This window comes from Thalassophryne amazonica, chromosome 3, assembly GCF_902500255.1.
Source record: "Thalassophryne amazonica chromosome 3, fThaAma1.1, whole genome shotgun sequence".
In the NCBI taxonomy this organism is placed as follows: domain Eukaryota; kingdom Metazoa; phylum Chordata; class Actinopteri; order Batrachoidiformes; family Batrachoididae; genus Thalassophryne; species Thalassophryne amazonica.
This window is the reverse complement of record NC_047105.1, coordinates 143,291,306-143,309,552: the sequence shown is the minus strand read 5'-3', so window position 1 is coordinate 143,309,552 and position 18,247 is coordinate 143,291,306. Positions and strand designations below refer to the sequence as shown.

Below are 18,247 nucleotides of genomic sequence, written 5' to 3'. Positions count from 1 at the left end.
TGAAATGTTTGGTGGTTCTCGGTTGACTGGAGAAAAGCATCTGTCACCCACCATGACTGCTGAATACAAGTATTACAAGTAATACAAGTTGTATGTCTGGAGGAACACAATGCTTTGGTACCTCTATAAGCAGGCCAAGAGTCACTTGACCACAGATAGTGAGTCACCTGATCACTGATTCTTATTAACAAATACCTCCTTGTGTACTCCCAGGGTCCATCAGAGCCTGATGTCTGACTTACGTATGTCAACTGAAATTGTTGTGGTTCCCTTGACTATGAGTGAACATAACTTTTTTTCATAAAGCCTGTTTCACACAAGGGTGGATTCAGAGGAAACAGCTGAGACCGATCCTGTAGAGACAAAGCCCAGGATCAGATTGACATACGATCAAACCTCAAGATATGAAGGGGACATGGTTTCGTCTGGGGTTGAGGTTGAGGTTGAAGTAGTACTCAACCCTTCTCTTCCTCTGTTGGTCCATGTATGTGCTTACTTCCCCAGTGGATCTGAGGAGAGTCCTGTTGCTTTTCACATGCTCTCAATCACAATCAGAAGATTCTAAGAAGTATTTACATCAATTCAGGGTACATTCTGTGATCATATTAATTCAACATACTGGTGTCTGGAAACCTTTGTCCCATTGGAAAATCTAACATGGTGAACACAAAGTGATTTCAATCAGTTTGACTAAACGCATGTATTGTTTGGTCAGATGTGTGCAGCTGAGTTTGAACATTTTTATCTGAGGTGGAGGTAAACGTGCCTCAGCTCTGTGTGTGTTTGTACTTCACAGAAGAAATCTGAGCAGTATCTGCTGACCCAAAACATTGCTGGTAACACAGTCGTAACAATGAAAAGCACCCAAGTTCACGCCTGCTGCACCGTTTACCACTTCACGCTGTGGAACAGTAAAGTCCTAAAGGTAAGACAGAAAGGAAGCATTCAGGACACGTGACCCGAGAGGGTTTTATGTCATCTGATAATAATTACGTGTATAAGTATCAGGTTTTTGTGTTTGTTTGTTTTTGGCAAGATATTGCAAGACAAGTTAATCAGTTTTACTTTCTTTGTTCCCTTTCATTTGTCTTCTCTTTCCTCTTTACGGTCAATGAGGACCTGAAGTGGAACCCTAAGGGCCAGGCCCAGAATGATCGGTCAATACCCCGGTACCATTACAGTCTGTGGCCCAACATGGGCTTTCCTGAGTCTACCCTGCCTGTCGTCACATCTGTCCATAGGTCTTCAGCCACCCACATACTGTCAATAGGAGCTGTGTCTGTCCATTTCAGGTAACATGCGTCTGTTAGCGTCAACTTATAATATCAAGATCCACCAGTTCTTCCATTCAGAATCAGGAAACTAGAAACAATGAAAGATTTAATCCATCATGATATTTTGCAAAATGTTAGAACAGTTTTGGGGGGAGGTGCCAGACATGGGGTATGTGATCATCTGAATCCTGATATCGGCAGGTGAGGTGGAGTCTACCCCAGGTGTCAGCAGGGACCAACTGGTGGCAGTGGGGTGGAGGATGCAGCATTTCAGGGCAGCAACTGCAAGCAGCTAAAAGGAGAATTAGAACTAATATTTCTAAATGTATATTTCCCATTGGTTGTGAGTTGATGACTAAAAGGGGACCAGCTGCTTCCTATTCCAGATACAGCTGCTAGGGTCCTCACTGGACTGCGACTGTTGTAGAGTATTAGGAGATGCAAAATAGCTACCAAACACATGAATGTGAGACAAATTTGCAGTTGGTATCTCACGGAAGTGGTACAAATGACACATTAGCACATGTCAACCCAATGTCAGCTGTATTTCACATGGACTCGTGGTGAAGATATATAGCGTGAGTGCTACTCGAATGCCACATGGCACTCTTATGAATGTTGAGTGCAGCCTTCGCAAATGCAAGGATCTGTTGATTTGTGAGTGAATGCCATGTGGCACTCTCACAGGTGTCTAACACCACTCCTGGCTGAAAAGTGTTCAGCTGGTATGAACTTTCTATTACAATCAGATGCGAGTGCGAAGGACGTCAAGTAGGAAATGAGCACGACAGCGATTCGTTTTCAGCAACTCGCTGGTTACTATACGCGTTGTGATGTGCACGCGCATCAGGGACCTGGATGTCTGACCGTACCTATTAAAAATGTAAAGTCCAAGACATATTCAGTGACTTAGAAATGTTCATGTTTCCATCCCCTGACATGTCTAAAGAAAACTGTCAATAAAACTGATTATTATTTAAAGATATGAACAGGTTTTAGAGATTTGCTTTCAGTTTGAGTTTGAGGAAGATAATTTTAGGCATTTTTATTCTTTATATTTTTTGTATTTCTTGTATTTGAAATGGCATAAACAAATTAAAATGTGTGAAATTCCAAGTGTTCCAGTACTTTTGGAGGGCACAGTATCCTAACCTTATGATAAGTGCAAAATGAGTGTGGTATTATTACTGTTTAGTTTAAGACTGTTTAATTTTCACTGTTGCTGCACTTTTTGTCAAATCATAGTCATATCATATATCATATTGATATGACAATATTGAGATATGATAATCTGGCCATATTGTACAGCCCTACTGTCAACTAGCTGAAAACTTTGAATATTAATTTACATCTCCATTAAAAAATGCTTAAAGTGGCAGGGATGTAATTAGGGGGTCTGGGGGATGGAGCTCCCCCCAGAAGCTGAAAGGCAAAAAAAAAAGAAAAATGCTTAAAAAGGCAGGGGTGGGGGGCTGAAAGGTTTTAGCCATGCTAATATTCCCCTGAAGCATTTGCTAAAAAAAAAGTCTGAAGGATCTAAATGACATGGTGAGAGGCTGAAGAGCTTCACTCATTCATGTCTGTGACAAGTATTTGTGAATGAAGGAGAATGAATTGAATGAAGTCGTGTCAAGAATACAAAAATACACTGTATTCTCAAAGCAGCAACACAACAACACTAGAAGCCTTTGTGCTTCTATAAAATCTGTAGCTTAACCCAGAGCAGTCCATGGATGGACCAGTATCTTCAAAGTAGAGTTGAAATGGTTACTGGTTTCACTGTAAAATTTCAGACTGGTTAAGGATGACAATTACAATTCTTAATATCACTCAAACTGAGGTTGATAACCATGATGCAGAAAACCTGTTAATGCCCCTATTGTTCAGCATGAGAGATAAGCTGTCATTACACAAATTACCAAATACCAAATGTAGTCGATTCAAGAGGAAATCTGGTGAGGACTGTACTTTGGTCTTTCCAACCTAAAGGCCCCTTCACACAGTGCGAAGTTTGGTCGAATACAGCAAAACAGTGCGAAACAGTTCAAATTATGCGCACCATGAAACATCGCACCGACGGGCAGGAGTGCACGTTTGTGCACACTGGAACGCAGTGCCATGAGGTGATTACACATCGTGCGGCTGAAATAAAAAAAATAAAAATAAAAATACATGTCACCCACAGGATTCACACGCCTTCCAGAAGCTCTGATTGCAAAAGAGAGTAGTCACACCTGTCAGTTCAGCGCACACAACAAACCCACAAACGTGGGGCACTTAGACAAATTTCACTGCCAGTACGACAGTGATTGTCTGCAGACTGTTGTTGGCCAAGAGTGCGAATGGCCACACATTTTCTAAATGCCATGTGAGCGGTGTTAGATGTTCGTGCATGTCACCTGGAATTTGGCCGACACCTGCCATGAGAGGGTTTGATGGGCTCGCACAGCGCATGCGCTGTCTGTCAACAGCTGGTGTGCGCAAATAGTTCTAGCAACAGGTGTATGAGGCATTGGAAACAGCTCCGAAATTACACGGTTTTCATACAATTCCTTCATGTGCACTTCATGCGCACTTCGACCAAATTTGCCTTAATATTGTGATGTTCAAGTTCCATTGTGCAGTTTAAGCCATGTTCAAAACCCCAGAGTCATGACTGTACTTTGTGGAGTTATAAGTTGCCTTATAAGCATTTCCCTGGACATGAACTCAGTGTAGCACATGTGCACTTCACAGTGTGTGCTGGTACTTAACATAAAGACTTTTAAGATGTTTTTCTAAATTCTTCATATTAACAGAAAGTGTTTAGAAAATATCATGTCTGTTTCGAACTGAGCAGGCTGCATCAGTGAGCTAAAACACTTAAGATGAAAAGTACATTAATGTTTTGCACATTGGAGCACACAGTTAGTGCATGTGCAGATAGAATATCCCTGATTCAAGGCCAGCCATGTCCCCGACTCATTGCACAGATGGAGTTGTTTTCGAAAAACCAAATCAACATGTAGATCCAAAGCTGAAACTCCTGTAGTGACTCTGAGCAAAATGGAAGAACCCCAATGAAATCTGTAGAGTACCAGTATAATGCTGGCACCCCTGGTTGCCAGTAGGGTATGGTACTGTACTTGTTGTGTGTTTGGGGGGTGTGGCTGGACATTTTGGTGTTCTTTTCTTTTCTTTGCTCTCCAGGTGGCATGAAAACTGATTTGTCTGTGGAGAAGGTGCAAATCACATCACATCTTGCCTCTACTGGTGGTTGGCTCTCACTGCGGTATTGTATCACTTCCTGTTCCGGAGCACAGCGGTGTTTTTCTGTATCTGTTAGCTGTTTAATCTGCGCAGTTAGATTGATCTAGTTATCTAGATTACGATTTGTTTCCCAGTGTAATCTTTACGTGCCTTAACTAAAGCACTCCTTCTGCTGAATCACCTCTAAATTATTCACTTTGCGTGTTTTTAGGAATCCGCTAGGTTAGCGTAGCTACTAGCTCTTAGCCGGTTTAGCATGGCGGCTTCTCCTGTCTCTCCCACACTTTTCTGCTCTGGGTGTGAAATGTTTAGTTATTCCTCGGCCTCCTTTAGCAGTAATGGTACTTGTAATAAGTGTAGCTTATTCGTAGCTTTGGAGGCCAGGCTGGGCGAATTGGAGACTCGGCTCCGCACCGTGGAAAATTCTACAGCTAGCCAGGCCCCTGTAGTCGGTGCAGACCAAGGTAGCTTAGCCGCCGTTAGTTCCCCCCTGGCAGATCCCAAGCAGGCTGACTGGGTGACTGTGAGGAGGAAGCGTAGTTCTAAACAGAAGCCCGTGTACACCGCCAACCCGTTCACATTTCTAACCGTTTTTCCCCACTCGACGACCACACCCGCCGAGGATCAAACTCTGGTTATTGGCGACTCTATTTTGAGAAATGTGAAGTTAGCGACACCAGCAACCATAGTCAATTGTCTTCCGGGGGCCAGAGCAGGCGACATTGAAGGAAATTTGAAACTGCTGGCTAAGGCTAAGCGTAAATTTGGTAAGATTGTAATTCACGTCGGCAAGTAATGACACCCGGTTACGCCAATCGGAGGTCACTAAAATTACATTAAATCGGTGTGTAACTTTGCAAAAACAATGTCGGGACTCTGTAGTTTTCTCTGGGCCCCTCCCCAATCGGACCGGGAGTGACATGTTTAGCCGCCTGTTCTCCTTGAATTGCTGGCTGTCTGAGTGGTGTCCAAAAAATGAGGTGGGCTTCATAGATAATTGGCAAAGCTTCTGGGGAAACCCGGGCCTTGTTAGGAGAAACGGCATCCATCCCACTTTGGATGGAGCAGCTCTCATTTCTAGAAATCTGGTCAATTTTCTTAAATCCTCCAAACCGTGACTATCCAGGGTTTGGGACCAGGAAGCAGAGTTGTAGTCTTACACACCTCTCTGCAGCTTCTCTCCCCCTGCCATCCCCTCATTACCCCATCCCAGTAGAGACGGTGCCTGCTCCCAGACCCCAACAACCAGCAAAAATCATTTAAGCATAAAAATTCAAAAAGAAAAATAATATAGCACCTTCAACTGCACCACAGACTAAAACAGTTAAATGTGGTCTATTAAACATTAGGTCTCTCTCTTCTAAGTCCCTGTTGGTAAATGATATAATAATTGATCAACATATTGATTTATTCTGCCTAACAGAAACCTGGTTACAGCAGGATGAATATGTTAGTTTAAATGAGTCAACACCCCCGAGTCACACTAACTGTCAGAATGCTCGTAGCACGGGCCGAGGAGGAGGATTAGCAGCAATCTTCCATTCCAGCTTATTAATTAATCAAAAACCCAGACAGAGCTTTAATTCATTTGAAAGCTTGTCTCTTAGTCTTGTCCATCCAAATTGGAAGTCCCAAAAACAGTTTTATTTGTTATTATCTATCGTCCACCTGGTCGTTACTGTGAGTTTCTCTGTGAATTTTCAGACCTTTTGTCTGACTTAGTGCTTAGCTCAGATAAGATAATTATAGTGGGCGATTTTAACATCCACACAGATGCTGAGAATGACAGCCTCAACACTGCATTTAATCTATTATTAGACTCTATTGGCTTTGCTCAAAAAGTAAATGAGTCCACCCACCACTTTAATTATATCTTAGATCTTGTTCTGACTTATGGTATGGAAATAGAAGACTTAACAGTATTCCCTGAAAACTCCCTTCTGTCTGATCATTTCTTAATAACATTTACATTTACCCTGATGGACTACCCAGCAGTGGGGACTAAGTTTCATTACCTAGAAGTCTTTCAGAAAGCGCTGTAACTAGGTTTAAGGATATGATTCCTTCTTTATGTTCTCTAATGCCATATACCAACACAGTGCAGAGTAGCTACCTAAACTCTGTAAGGGAGATAGAGCATCTCGTCAATAGTTTTACATCCTCATTGAAGACAACTTTGGATGCTGTAGCTCCTCTGAAAAGAGAGCTTTAATCAGAAGTGCCTGACTCCGTGGTATAACTCACAAACTCGCAGCTTAAAGCAGATAACCCGTAAGTTGGAGAGGAAATGACGTCTCACTAATTTAGAAGATCTTCACTTAGCCTGGAAAAAGAGTCTGTTGCTCTATAAAAAAGCCCTCCGTAAAGCTAGGACATCTTTCTACTCATCACTAATTGAAGAAAATAAGAACAACCCCAGGTTTCTTTTCAGCACTGTAGCCAGGCTGACAAAGAGTCAGAGCTCTATTGAGCTGAGTATTCCATTAACTTTAACTAGTAATGACTTCATGACTTTCTTTGCTAACAAAATTTTAACTATTAGAGAAAAAATTACTCATAACCATCCCAAAGACGTATCGTTATCTTGGCTGCTTTCAGTGATGCCGGGTATTTGGTTAGACTCTTTCTCTCCGATTGTTCTGTCTGAGTTATTTTCATTAGTTACTTCATCCAAACCATCAACATGTTTATTAGACCCCATTCCTACCAGGCTGCTCAAGGAAGCCCTACCATTATTTAATGCTTCTATCTTAAATATGATCAATCTATCTTTGTTAGTTGGCTATGTACCACAGGCTTTTAAGGTGGCAGTAATTAAACCATTACTTAAAAAGCCATCACTTGACCCAGCTATCTTAGCTAATTATAGGCCAATCTCCAACCTTCCTTTTCTCTCAAAAATTCTTGAAAGGGTAGTTGTAAAACAGCTAACTGATCATCTGCAGAGGAATGGTCTATTTGAAGAGTTTCAGTCAGGTTTTAGAATTCATTATAGTACAGAAACAGCATTAGTGAAGGTTACAAATGATCTTCTTATGGCCTCAGACAGTGGACTTGTCTCTGTGCTTGTTCTGTTGGACCTCAGTGCTGCTTTTGATACTGTTGACCATAAATTTTATTACAGAGATTAGAGCATGCCATAGGTATTAAAGGCACTGCGCTGCGGTGGTTTGAATCATATTTGTCTAATAGATTACAATTTGTTCATGTAAATGGGGAATCTTCTTCACCAGACTAAAGTTAATTATGGAGTTCCACAAGGTTCTGTGCTAGGACCAATTTTATTCACTTTATACATGCTTCCCCTTAGGCAGTATTATTAGATGGTATGCTTAAATTTTCATTGTTACGCAGATGATACCCAGCTTTATCTATCCATGAAGCCAGAGGACACACACCAATTAGCTAAACTGCAGGATTGTCTTACAGACATAAAGACATGGATGACCTCTAATTTCCTGCTTTTAAACTCAGATAAAACTGAAGTTATTGTACTTGGCCCCACAAATCTTAGAAACATGGTGTCTAACCAGATCCTTACTCTGGATGGCATTACCCTGACCTCTAGTAATACTGTGAGAAATCTTGGAGTCATTTTTGATCAGGATATGTCATTCAAAGCGCATATTAAACAAATATGTAGGACTGCTTTTTTGCATTTATGCAATATCTCTAAAATCAGAAAGGTCTTGTCTCAGAGTGATGCTGAAAACTAATTCATGCATTTATTTCCTCTAGGCTGGACTATTGTAATTCATTATTATCAGGTTGTCCTAAAAGTTCCCTAAAAAGCCTTCAGTTAATTCAAAATGCTGCAGCTAGAGTACTGACGGGGACTAGAAGGAGAGAGCATATCTCACCCATATTGGCCTCTCTTCATTGGCTTCCTGTTAATTCTAGAATATAATTTAAAATTCTCTTCTTACTTATAAGGTTTTGAATAATCAGGTCCCATCTTCTCTTAGGGACCTCGTAGTACCATATCACCCCAATAGAGCGCTTCGCTCTCAGACTGCAGGCTTACTTGTAGTTCCTAGGGTTTGTAAGAGTAGAATGGGAGGCAGAGCCTTCAGCTTTCAGGCTCCTCTCCTGTGGAACCAGCTCCCAATTCAGATCAGGGAGACAGACACCCTCTCTACTTTTAAGATTAGGCTTAAAACTTTCCTTTTTGCTAAAGCTTATAGTTAGGGCTGGATCAGGTGACCCTGAACCATCCCTTAGTTATGCTGCTATAGACGTAAACTGCTGGGGGGTGCCATGATGCACTGTTTCTTTCTCTTTTTGCTCTGTATGCACCACTCTGCATTTAATCATTAGTGATCGATCTCTGCTCCCCTCAACAGCATGTCTTTTTCGTGGTTCTCTCCCTCAGCCCCAACCAGTCCAGCAGAAGACTGCCCTCCCTGAGCCTGGTTCTGCTGGAGGTTTCTTCCTGTTAAAAGGGAGTTTTTCCTTCCCACTGTAGCCAAGTGCTTGCTCACAGGGGGTCGTTTTGACCGTTGGGGTTTTACATAATTATTGTATGGCCTTGCCTTACAATATAAAGCGCCTTGGGGCAACTGTTTGTTGTGAATTGGCGCTATATAAAAAAATTGATTGATTGATTGATTGATTGATCAACGTTATGTGCAGCACCTGTGGATGGTGCTCACATGCAACCTTAAAGACTTTCAGCTGAAGCGGATAATTAGATGGCGTTCTGCATTTAAGCCATGTGTGATTCAGGCAGAATTGCCGGGAACTCGACCTTGTGATGTTCGTTTGTGAGACGCTGAGGACCGCGCCTGGGTTTGACACATCGTGCCTGTGAAGGAAGAAGGGTGAGGGACACATGCTGTCAGCACACATCAGAGGTGATTAATTGTTTGACTAATTGTTGATAGTAACTTGGTATTTTGTTACGCAGTATATTTGAATTGTGATGAGAATTGTGCAGCTCGCTTCTCACTGCCGTGGCATGCGTACAACTGATCCTCCACCTGTTGTGAGAAGCTGCTCATTACATAAAGCTTAAATACAAACCTGAATGTGTGCTGATAGTGTGTGCCTTTTGAAGGATATTGCTTGTAACTGCTGACTTACCTCACCTCTTCTATCCTTCGCAGAGAGTCGGTTTGTCGTGTCCACCTGGGGGGTGTTTGGCGGTAAAAGTGAGTCCGAAGCGCCAGGCTTCGATCCTTTTAGGCGCTGGAGAGCGTGCCAGCCTTCACTCCACCAGACTGACGCATTTTTTTGTTCATTCACTTTGTTATGCACCAGAGGGTGGAAAGAATAAATTGTTTTGTTATTGGAACCGCTTTCTGGTTATTTTAGCGCTGGGTTCCGTCAGACGCAGGTCCGCTCCTCAACCCGCGTCGACACATAACAGTACTGCACTTACTGTGTTGTAAATTAAAACAGAACTTTGTTACACTGCAGCTCAAAGCTGAGTGAACAGGATCAAATCTCTGTGATCAGGATCAACATTCAGTGATCAGGAACAAAGACTGATGGATCAGGATCCTAAACATCATAGGTCATTGTTTTGGTTCAGATGTCAGTGATCAAGATAAAATTTCAGCAACCAGGAACTACTTTCAGTGATCAAGATCAAAGTTCAGCAGTTAGGATCTTTGATCCTGATCAAGGTTCACAGAAACAAAGATGAGGGTGATCCTAGTCTTTGTTTCTGTGATCTTTGATACTGGATTCAGGCCAGTATTCAGAAGTAAGGATGTACAGTGAGGATCATGATGACAAACAGGATCAAAGGAGCATGTTCAGGATGCCATTCATCTCTGGCTCTACTGCGGCGGGGGGATCAAAGCCCCCCCGGCTTTGATCCAGAATGAGAGACTGAAGCAGATCTGTTGTTTATGTGGACAGAGTTGTCCACTGCAGTGGGCGGAGGATTCTAATTAGTTTGAATGTATTTTTGAGGTACAGCATGTTTGTCCCATGTCTCTCTCTGTCTGCTAAGTGTTTTTGTTGTGTTGCAGTTCTGGACAGGGTCTGATGGCGATGTCCATCGTATGCAACTACACGCTGCAGCAGGACAAAGACAAGAGCACAGCCGATGGACCCGTCTTCCTGGAAGACATGCGCAGCAGGCACAGCGTCACCCTGACTCACTCAGCACCTCAGCGCCTGGATGGGCTGGAATGGAGAGGCAACCCTCTGTCCGACTCAGTGGTGGGTAACGTACAGAATGTAAAATAGAATCAGTATCACAAAAGAAAAATAGCAAGTGAAACATCTATTTGAAAAATGTACTTGTGTAAATACACATAGTTAATAAATTACTCAAAGTACAAGTTACTTTTTCTGCCCTACATCTGGATTGTCTTGCGGTGTGTCTCATGAAAATTCTAAAAATCTGGCAGCAAGGTAGGCTGGAGCGTGGCGTTCAGATCAGCGCCAAAACCACACGCATAGATATTCACTGCGCGCTTGCAAATGATCACATTGTGCACACAAATTACCACTACGTGCACATGCAAATATCTCTGCGTGCCGCGCGCAAAAGTGGCTGCACGTGAGGACCAGTGCCCAAGTTGATTTCTGTTCGCGCATGTTATGGCCCAGAGGGACACAACATATTTATTGAGACACAGACAATGAAGGAAAGAGTCAAATAGTCAGTTTTTATTGATTATTACATTATTCTTTGTTCTTCTGGATTTATTTCATTTAGTTAGACTTCTTTGTTAATGTTACACAATAGAACCCTTACCTCCCCATGTCCCATAAATAATCCAAAAGTTACAAAAGAAAGTTGGGGCCTGGAAGGCCAGCTAAACAGAAACAACAGGTGCAGCAGCGGGCCAACCCATACAGGGCCGTGGAAGCCGCTGCAAACCACCGGACCTAAAAAAGAAACAAAAACCCCTAAACCCAATCAAAAGAAAAGCGAAAACAAGGCAGCCGGTCCCACCAGGCCCAAAAGGAGTTAAAAAAAAAACAAAAGTAAACTACTAAAAATTACCCATACCGGACAGGTTCAGGCCTAAGGCTTGCAGCCCGCATCCTGACAGCTGAGGCACCCGCAGACAAGCCTGTTTATAGCAGGGGGCGGTCCACAAAACCAAAAAAAAAACCCCCACAAAATATAATAGTCCAAAAAAAAAAAACAAAAACTCAATAGACAAAAGATACAACAACAAACATAATTATAACCTGAAAATAAACAGGGAAAAATAATAATAATACTAATAATACAAAAATAAGATGGCAAAGAATCACGTGCCCAGCACATAACACACCCACCCCAAAACACACTGAATAGGTTCCTGAAAGAAAGAAAAAAAAAAAAAAATCCATTCAGTGAAAAAACAAAAATCAAAAAACAAATCTATAGGCGCAAAAGTGCGTCAGCCACCACATTATCCTTACCACACATGTGCTGTACCACAATATTAAAGGACTGCAGACGTAGAGCCCAATTCATCAGCCTGTGATTCTTATTACACATGCGGGCCAAGAACACGAGCGGGTTGTGATCTGTAAAGACAAGTACAGGCACGCTGGATCCAACCCACATAAACTTCAAAATGCTCCAAAGCCAGGACCAAGGCAAGAGCTTCCTTCTCGATGGTAGAATACCACCTCTGCTGTTTATTAAGCTTCTTTGAAAAATAAGAAACAGAATGTTCAAATCCATCAGCACCTTCTTGCCACAAGGACATCCCCTACTCCCAATCACATGCATCTACAGCCAACTTAAATGGCACTTCAAAACAAGGTGCGGCCAAAACAGGAGCAGACACCAACAAAGACTTGGTCTGCTCAAATGCAGACTGGCACAAGTCAGACCAACCAAAAATCCACCTTTGGACTTAAGGAGATCAGTCAACGGGTGCAGCAACCGCTGAAAATTTTTTAACAAAACCCCCTATAATACCCCACCATCACCAAATACCGACGCAACTCTGTACAAGTGGTGGGAGCATTGACAGCTTAGCCTGAACAGGGCGCACCTGAACCTCTCCACCCCCATTTTCCCAAGATAGATCACCATCGCTTGACCAATTTCACATTTCGAAAAATTAACAGTGAAATTAATCTCACTCAGACGCACAAAGACTGAACCCACATGGTCTACATGCTCAGCCACGTTTGAGAACAAATCACACATCATCAAGATACGCCTCACAAAAGAGTAAACCAGACAAACCACATTCTTAATGCCGACTGAAACATTGCCGGAGCATTACACATCCCAAAAAGCCCTCACCGTATACTGGAGGAAATCATTGGGAGTGACAAGGCAGAGATCTCCTGGGCCCATGCCATCAGAGCCACCTGCCAGTATCCCTTTAGCAGATCCAGCTTCGTGAAAAACTGGGGCAGCTCCACCATGATCAACACAATACTCCCTTCGAGGCAGCAGGAAAATAACGGCCTAGTTATCCCCATTGACCTTCCTAAAGTCCGTACACAAAACCAGTCCTCTCCATGGCTTTAATGTTAGAGACACGGCGAACTCCACACACTACTGCTCTTCACATCAATACCATGTTCCACCATATACTTCACCTACTTCTTCAAACAGCACCCAACTTGTCTGGATTTACTCTGTAAGGATGTTGTTTTATAGGTTTAGAATCCCGACATCTATATCATGACTGAGCACATGCATGTGAGTGGGAATATCGCATACCAGCGACTTAAAGTTAAAGCCACGGGAAAGACCTCACTGTCAGATTCATCATTGGACAGCTCCTCCTGCACGTCTGTCAACCAAACTGACACGTGGCTCGAATGACTCAACCACACCACCAGCAGACAGTTTGACAAAGAAGAACTCAAAATAAGTGTTGGGAAAGTGTAGTGACACGGACCCACAACAGGGGGCGTAAAATGAACGGACAATGGAAGGATTCAAATTATTCACACTTTACTGTTGTGAATGAACACAACCAAACACAGCAGATTACAGAATGTGCACAAGTCAATCAATAAAGGTGTCGTGTGGGCAGGCTCGACGATAGGAGACGCCCGTCTGGAAACGAACCAGAACCACACGATTTCCACGGCCACCGAACCCGAGGAATACTGGAGCCGCCAAGTCCCGAAGTCCCCAGGTGGCCACCGTCACGGCGTGTCGGATCTGGTACTGCTGCGCAGAAAGCAAAGACAGTCAAGGGTGGGTTGTGTGAACACCCAGTAACAATCCTGGTGGGAATTCCACCTCCACCTCTCACTAAAACACTGCTGAGTACTGTAGATTCCTCAGGGGAAAAGAGTGCCATCAGCGCTCTCACAGCTTTCACCAACAGAGGAACTGGTACTCCTGCAAACACTCACAATATACAATATTGCAATTACAGAACGTGCTGAGGATATTACCTCTTGTAGAAGATGATATCTCGGCAATGTGGTGGAGGTGTCTTCCTGCCTTTATTCCAGATGTGGATGAGATGATCAGTGACAGCTGTCATGGATGATGGGTGACAGCTGTCACCACGGCTTGTTCCTGAGGCGGCAGCGCCCTCTCGTGCCTGAAGCCCGCACTTCAGGCAGAGCGCCCTCTGGTGGGGGGCCAGCAGTACCCTCCTCTCTCTGGCGGCCCACACAACAATAAGGTTTCAGCATATTTACCCGTGGCATAAACAAGACCTGCCGTCTGTCAGGCGTAGCCACCAATAGTCCCCTGTCACCAACCCTTTCCTGAACCAATAGGGCCCACTGTAACGCACTTGTAAACTCAAACCTGGAATAGGTAATAAAACAAAACTTATCACCTGGATCAAAACACCCTCAGTTTCGCTTCTCCTGTCAAACCAAGTCTTCATTTTAGACTTGCGCAACTTTTTAGATCTTCCTTTGCTATCTCCCCCAGCACGCCGAAACTTTAAACCGGAAATTACTGTCATAGTCCAAAAGATTCTACTCTGAACTTCCTCCTAAACCATTTGTCCTTTAACAACTTCAGTGGACCACAAACCGTGTGTGCAAAAAAACAGCTCCGCCGGGCTAACCCCCGAAGACTCTTGAACCACCTCACGAAAAGCAAAGAGCCCATCCCAGTCTCTCTCAACTCCAAACAATACGTACAAAGCATGTTTTTAAAAGTCTGATGAAAACGCTCAAGAGCTCCCTGGCTCTGCAGATGGTACGCACTGGAAAGCAGATGTTCTATACCAAGCAATTTCAAACCTGCACAAATACCTCAGACATGAAGTTCGAACCACAGTCACTCTGTAATAACGCTGGGAACCCAAACAAAGAAAAACACTTTGTCAGTGCTCTTACAACAACAGGTGCACTAATTTTACGCACAGTGAAAACGTCAGGGAACCGCGTAGACGCACACATGACAGTTACCAAAAACTTCTTTCCAGATTTAGTTTGCGGTAACGGACCCGCACAGTCAATCAACACACGCTCAAAGGTTTACAACGGCTGGACTTGGATACAACGAGGCAGGTGGAATTGTCTGATTAGGCTTTCCAGACACTTGACCAGAGATGAAACAATCTACAATAGCGCGCCACATCACGCTTCAACCCGGGCCAAAAGAAATGCCGCAGAATGCGAACATAAGTTTTCCTAATACCCAAATGAGCCGCTAACGGATTGTCATGAGCCAGCTTCAATATTTCAACACGGTACTTCGTTGGAACCACAATCTGCGTAACCACCACCCCCACCCCCAACAGGAGACACATCCACAGGCGTCCACTTATGCATTAACCGACCATCCGACAAAAAGTAACCAGTGGACACAGACCTCATCAGTCACTGTGTCAAATAAATGTGCCTAAAGTGTCATCAGCTTTCTGATCCGCAGTCAATCTACTCTTGACAGTGACAGCGCACCCACATCATACCCCTCTATGACTCCTGTCACTCCGCCCTCATTCACAAGGGCACACTCTCAACTTCAGTGTCACCAAAAACTGTCACTCAATCAGTCTCGCTTTTTCTCCTCCTGCTCATCGCTTAGCACTGCGCACGTAACAGCACAAGATGTAAAAACATGTGGAAATGTACGAGCAAGCTCGTCTGGACATGAACGCAAAACTGGGGCAGGTATAACCTCCTGCGTAATCAACACTATGCAAATTTTATCCACACAGTGGCAGCACAAAGGGGGGGCTTGGGGGAGCTTAAGCCCCCTCAATAATGAGCCAAGGCCCCCCCCCCCCAGCTCCCCCAATAATTCTGCCAATAATGTGACTATAGCAACTGACATTTGTGGATCTCAACTGCAGTTTTGCACTAAGAATGTCTCAATATTGTGTAACTGAGCAAAGTGTTTGGTGATCCACCAATGCTGAATCACCCTTCACAAACAGAATTTTCAGTTTTGCAAATAAACATTTATTTGTTTATTTGCACACAAGTTACAAATCAGAAATTGGTGTTTGCGGATCACAAAGAACGTGTACAAATCAAAGAGTATTTGAAAATCATCCTCTGTGCATTTGCAAGTATTAATGAGACAAATTTAACTCCATACTCCAAAAATTTAGGTTTCCTAATATTTATTATGGCCACTCTTAAAACTTCACTTGCGTATCTTTATAATTTTATTACTGGTAAATTTTAGAATTGATTTAGATGAGATATACTTATTATCTCACAGGAATATATCACAATTATCTGGGAACTACTTTTTGAGCAGGAATTCATCAAGCACTAACACAGAATATACAGAAGCTGTATATCGTTGTTCAGCAATCATTCTAAGTGACGTGTGTGTGCATTGATACCACATTTTAGAGGAGCACGGGTGACTAAAACATATACCTTGGTATTTATAAAGCAATTTTCTATATACTCGTATTGTTCATTTCTACGACATTTTGTGGAGCCCCTCCGACTTTTACCCCAGCCCCCCCAACAAACATTTTCTGGCGCCACCACTGTCTCCACCTCCTTTCCTTCTTTCAGATTTAACATAACCATGAGAGCGTTCAAAATGTGTCAAGATTCATCAACGAGCACTGCAGCTCTTACAACATTACTTTCTTTTTGTTCATTTACATAAGTAACAACTCTATCAGACAGGCTATTTTTAAAATCCTCCATTAAAATCAGCTGTTTTAATTGCTCAAAATCCTCACCTTTTTGAGAAGCACACCACCGGTCAAAGAGCATCTCCTTATGGCTCACAAATTCCACATATGTTTGATTATATCTTAAATCTATCTCCTGCCATTTCTTTTCTTTTCTTTTCTTTTTTTTTTGCCAGTATGGACGGTTTGTTGTTGTAACCCGTCACAGAAATACATCAACATTTGGTCGGCATAGATTAGGAACATCCAGCTTTAGTTTTTGGTCGCTGACAGTATTTTGTCTCTCTCTCTCTCTGTGGTGTGGTTACACCTGCGACACAGCTGGTTGATTTTATTTCCAAATACTGTGTCAGAAAACACACGGCACACCTCATTGAACACTGCCTCACGTATCCATGGTAACCAAGTGGGGACACGTGGTGAGCGAGTGTGATTGATTTATATCTTGTCAGGATGGAGCCGTGAATTCATGACTGATGTGTGATTTATTTTTCTGTTCTTCTGTCTCTGTAGAACCAGTACCAGTACAAAGTTCTGCTCTGCTTGTTTGGCACCAAGGTAAACGTCTTTGCATTTCTGGACATTCCCGGCGCCACGTCGGAGCCGGCGCACAGACTGATGGGTCTGAGGCCCTGGAAGAGCTCAGAAAGGAGCCGCTTTACTTTGTCAACCATCACCCAACTACTGTAGACGACACTTTTTGAGGCCTTTTTTGTTTTGTTTTGTTTTTTCCAGACTCTTCGTGAAAATGAAAAGCCTGAGAACTTTTTTACACTGATGAGACATTTAAAATTTTCCCCTGTTTTATGTTTTCATGTCCTCCTAAACGGTTCCACCTGCATTTTACTTGGCGAAGGTGAGACGAGGCGATGAGAAACACTTCTGTCTTTTCTTCTTTGCACTACGTAATGTCAGTGTTACTGCCGACACACTAAAACTGATTCACACGAGCGCGCGTGCTCGCTCCCGTTTCGTTTCGGTTTTTGATATGCCAAGGCGATGGACTTTCTTCATCTAACTGCTTCTGTGAAGGACATCGTTCTGCCTGCCTCCACTTTGCTCCCACCTCAGTCACAAAACGCTGTTCAGCCTCTTCTCAGTGATCATCCACGTCGTCGCCAAACCGCGGTGCCGGTGCCTATAACCACACACGAGTAGCGCTTCTTCCCCTCTTTGCTTTGTTTATTTTCACATTTTATGTTCCATTTCTGAAGCTGGTGTAATATCTGCTACTGTGAACTTTTATGATTAATCTTTGTATTAGTTGTTATGCATTTTAAAAACTGGAAATACTGTACGTATACATATATAAAGTTATCCTTATTGTAATAATTTTGCGACTTTTATATACGTATGTCTTTTATGGTCTCCCATGTCAGGTTGGTTGACTTGCACCATGTCTGTGTGTCCTTTTGGAAGACAATTTCCTCAGTACCTCGATACTGCTAAACCATGGTGGTAGCGTTCTTGTTGGGGGGTCTAAAGTTGTCTCGTACTAAAATCAAACCACAATCAGATCCTCAAAAATGAACTGTTCTCCTGCAGGGATACTTTTTCTCACCACCCACAAAGTCTGTGTGTCAGCTTCATTTAGTCGTCACTGTGGAAACAGATTTCTGTTCTGCAAGTGTGTAAATACACACACACACACACACACAGGGATGCTTTCATGTAATCAATGTAAATGTTGCACAGATGCATCAATTCCTTGCAAAACATTGG

General features: G+C 43.0%; 1 protein-coding gene across 1 annotated transcript in view; it reads left to right on the top strand.

Annotated features, from left to right (window-relative positions):
• Positions 1–17,857, top strand: part of LOC117507850 (receptor-type tyrosine-protein phosphatase gamma-like) — a 954,825-nt gene extending 936,968 nt beyond the window's left edge. The window contains exons 14-17 of the mRNA XM_034167634.1: positions 797–925; positions 1,117–1,292; positions 10,502–10,694; positions 17,039–17,857. Coding sequence (XP_034023525.1) covers positions 797–925; positions 1,117–1,292; positions 10,502–10,694; positions 17,039–17,215 — 675 coding nt within the window. The 3' untranslated portion in view covers positions 17,216–17,857. The remainder of the gene's footprint in view (positions 1–796; positions 926–1,116; positions 1,293–10,501; positions 10,695–17,038) is intronic.
• Positions 17,858–18,247: the final 390 nt, after the last annotated feature.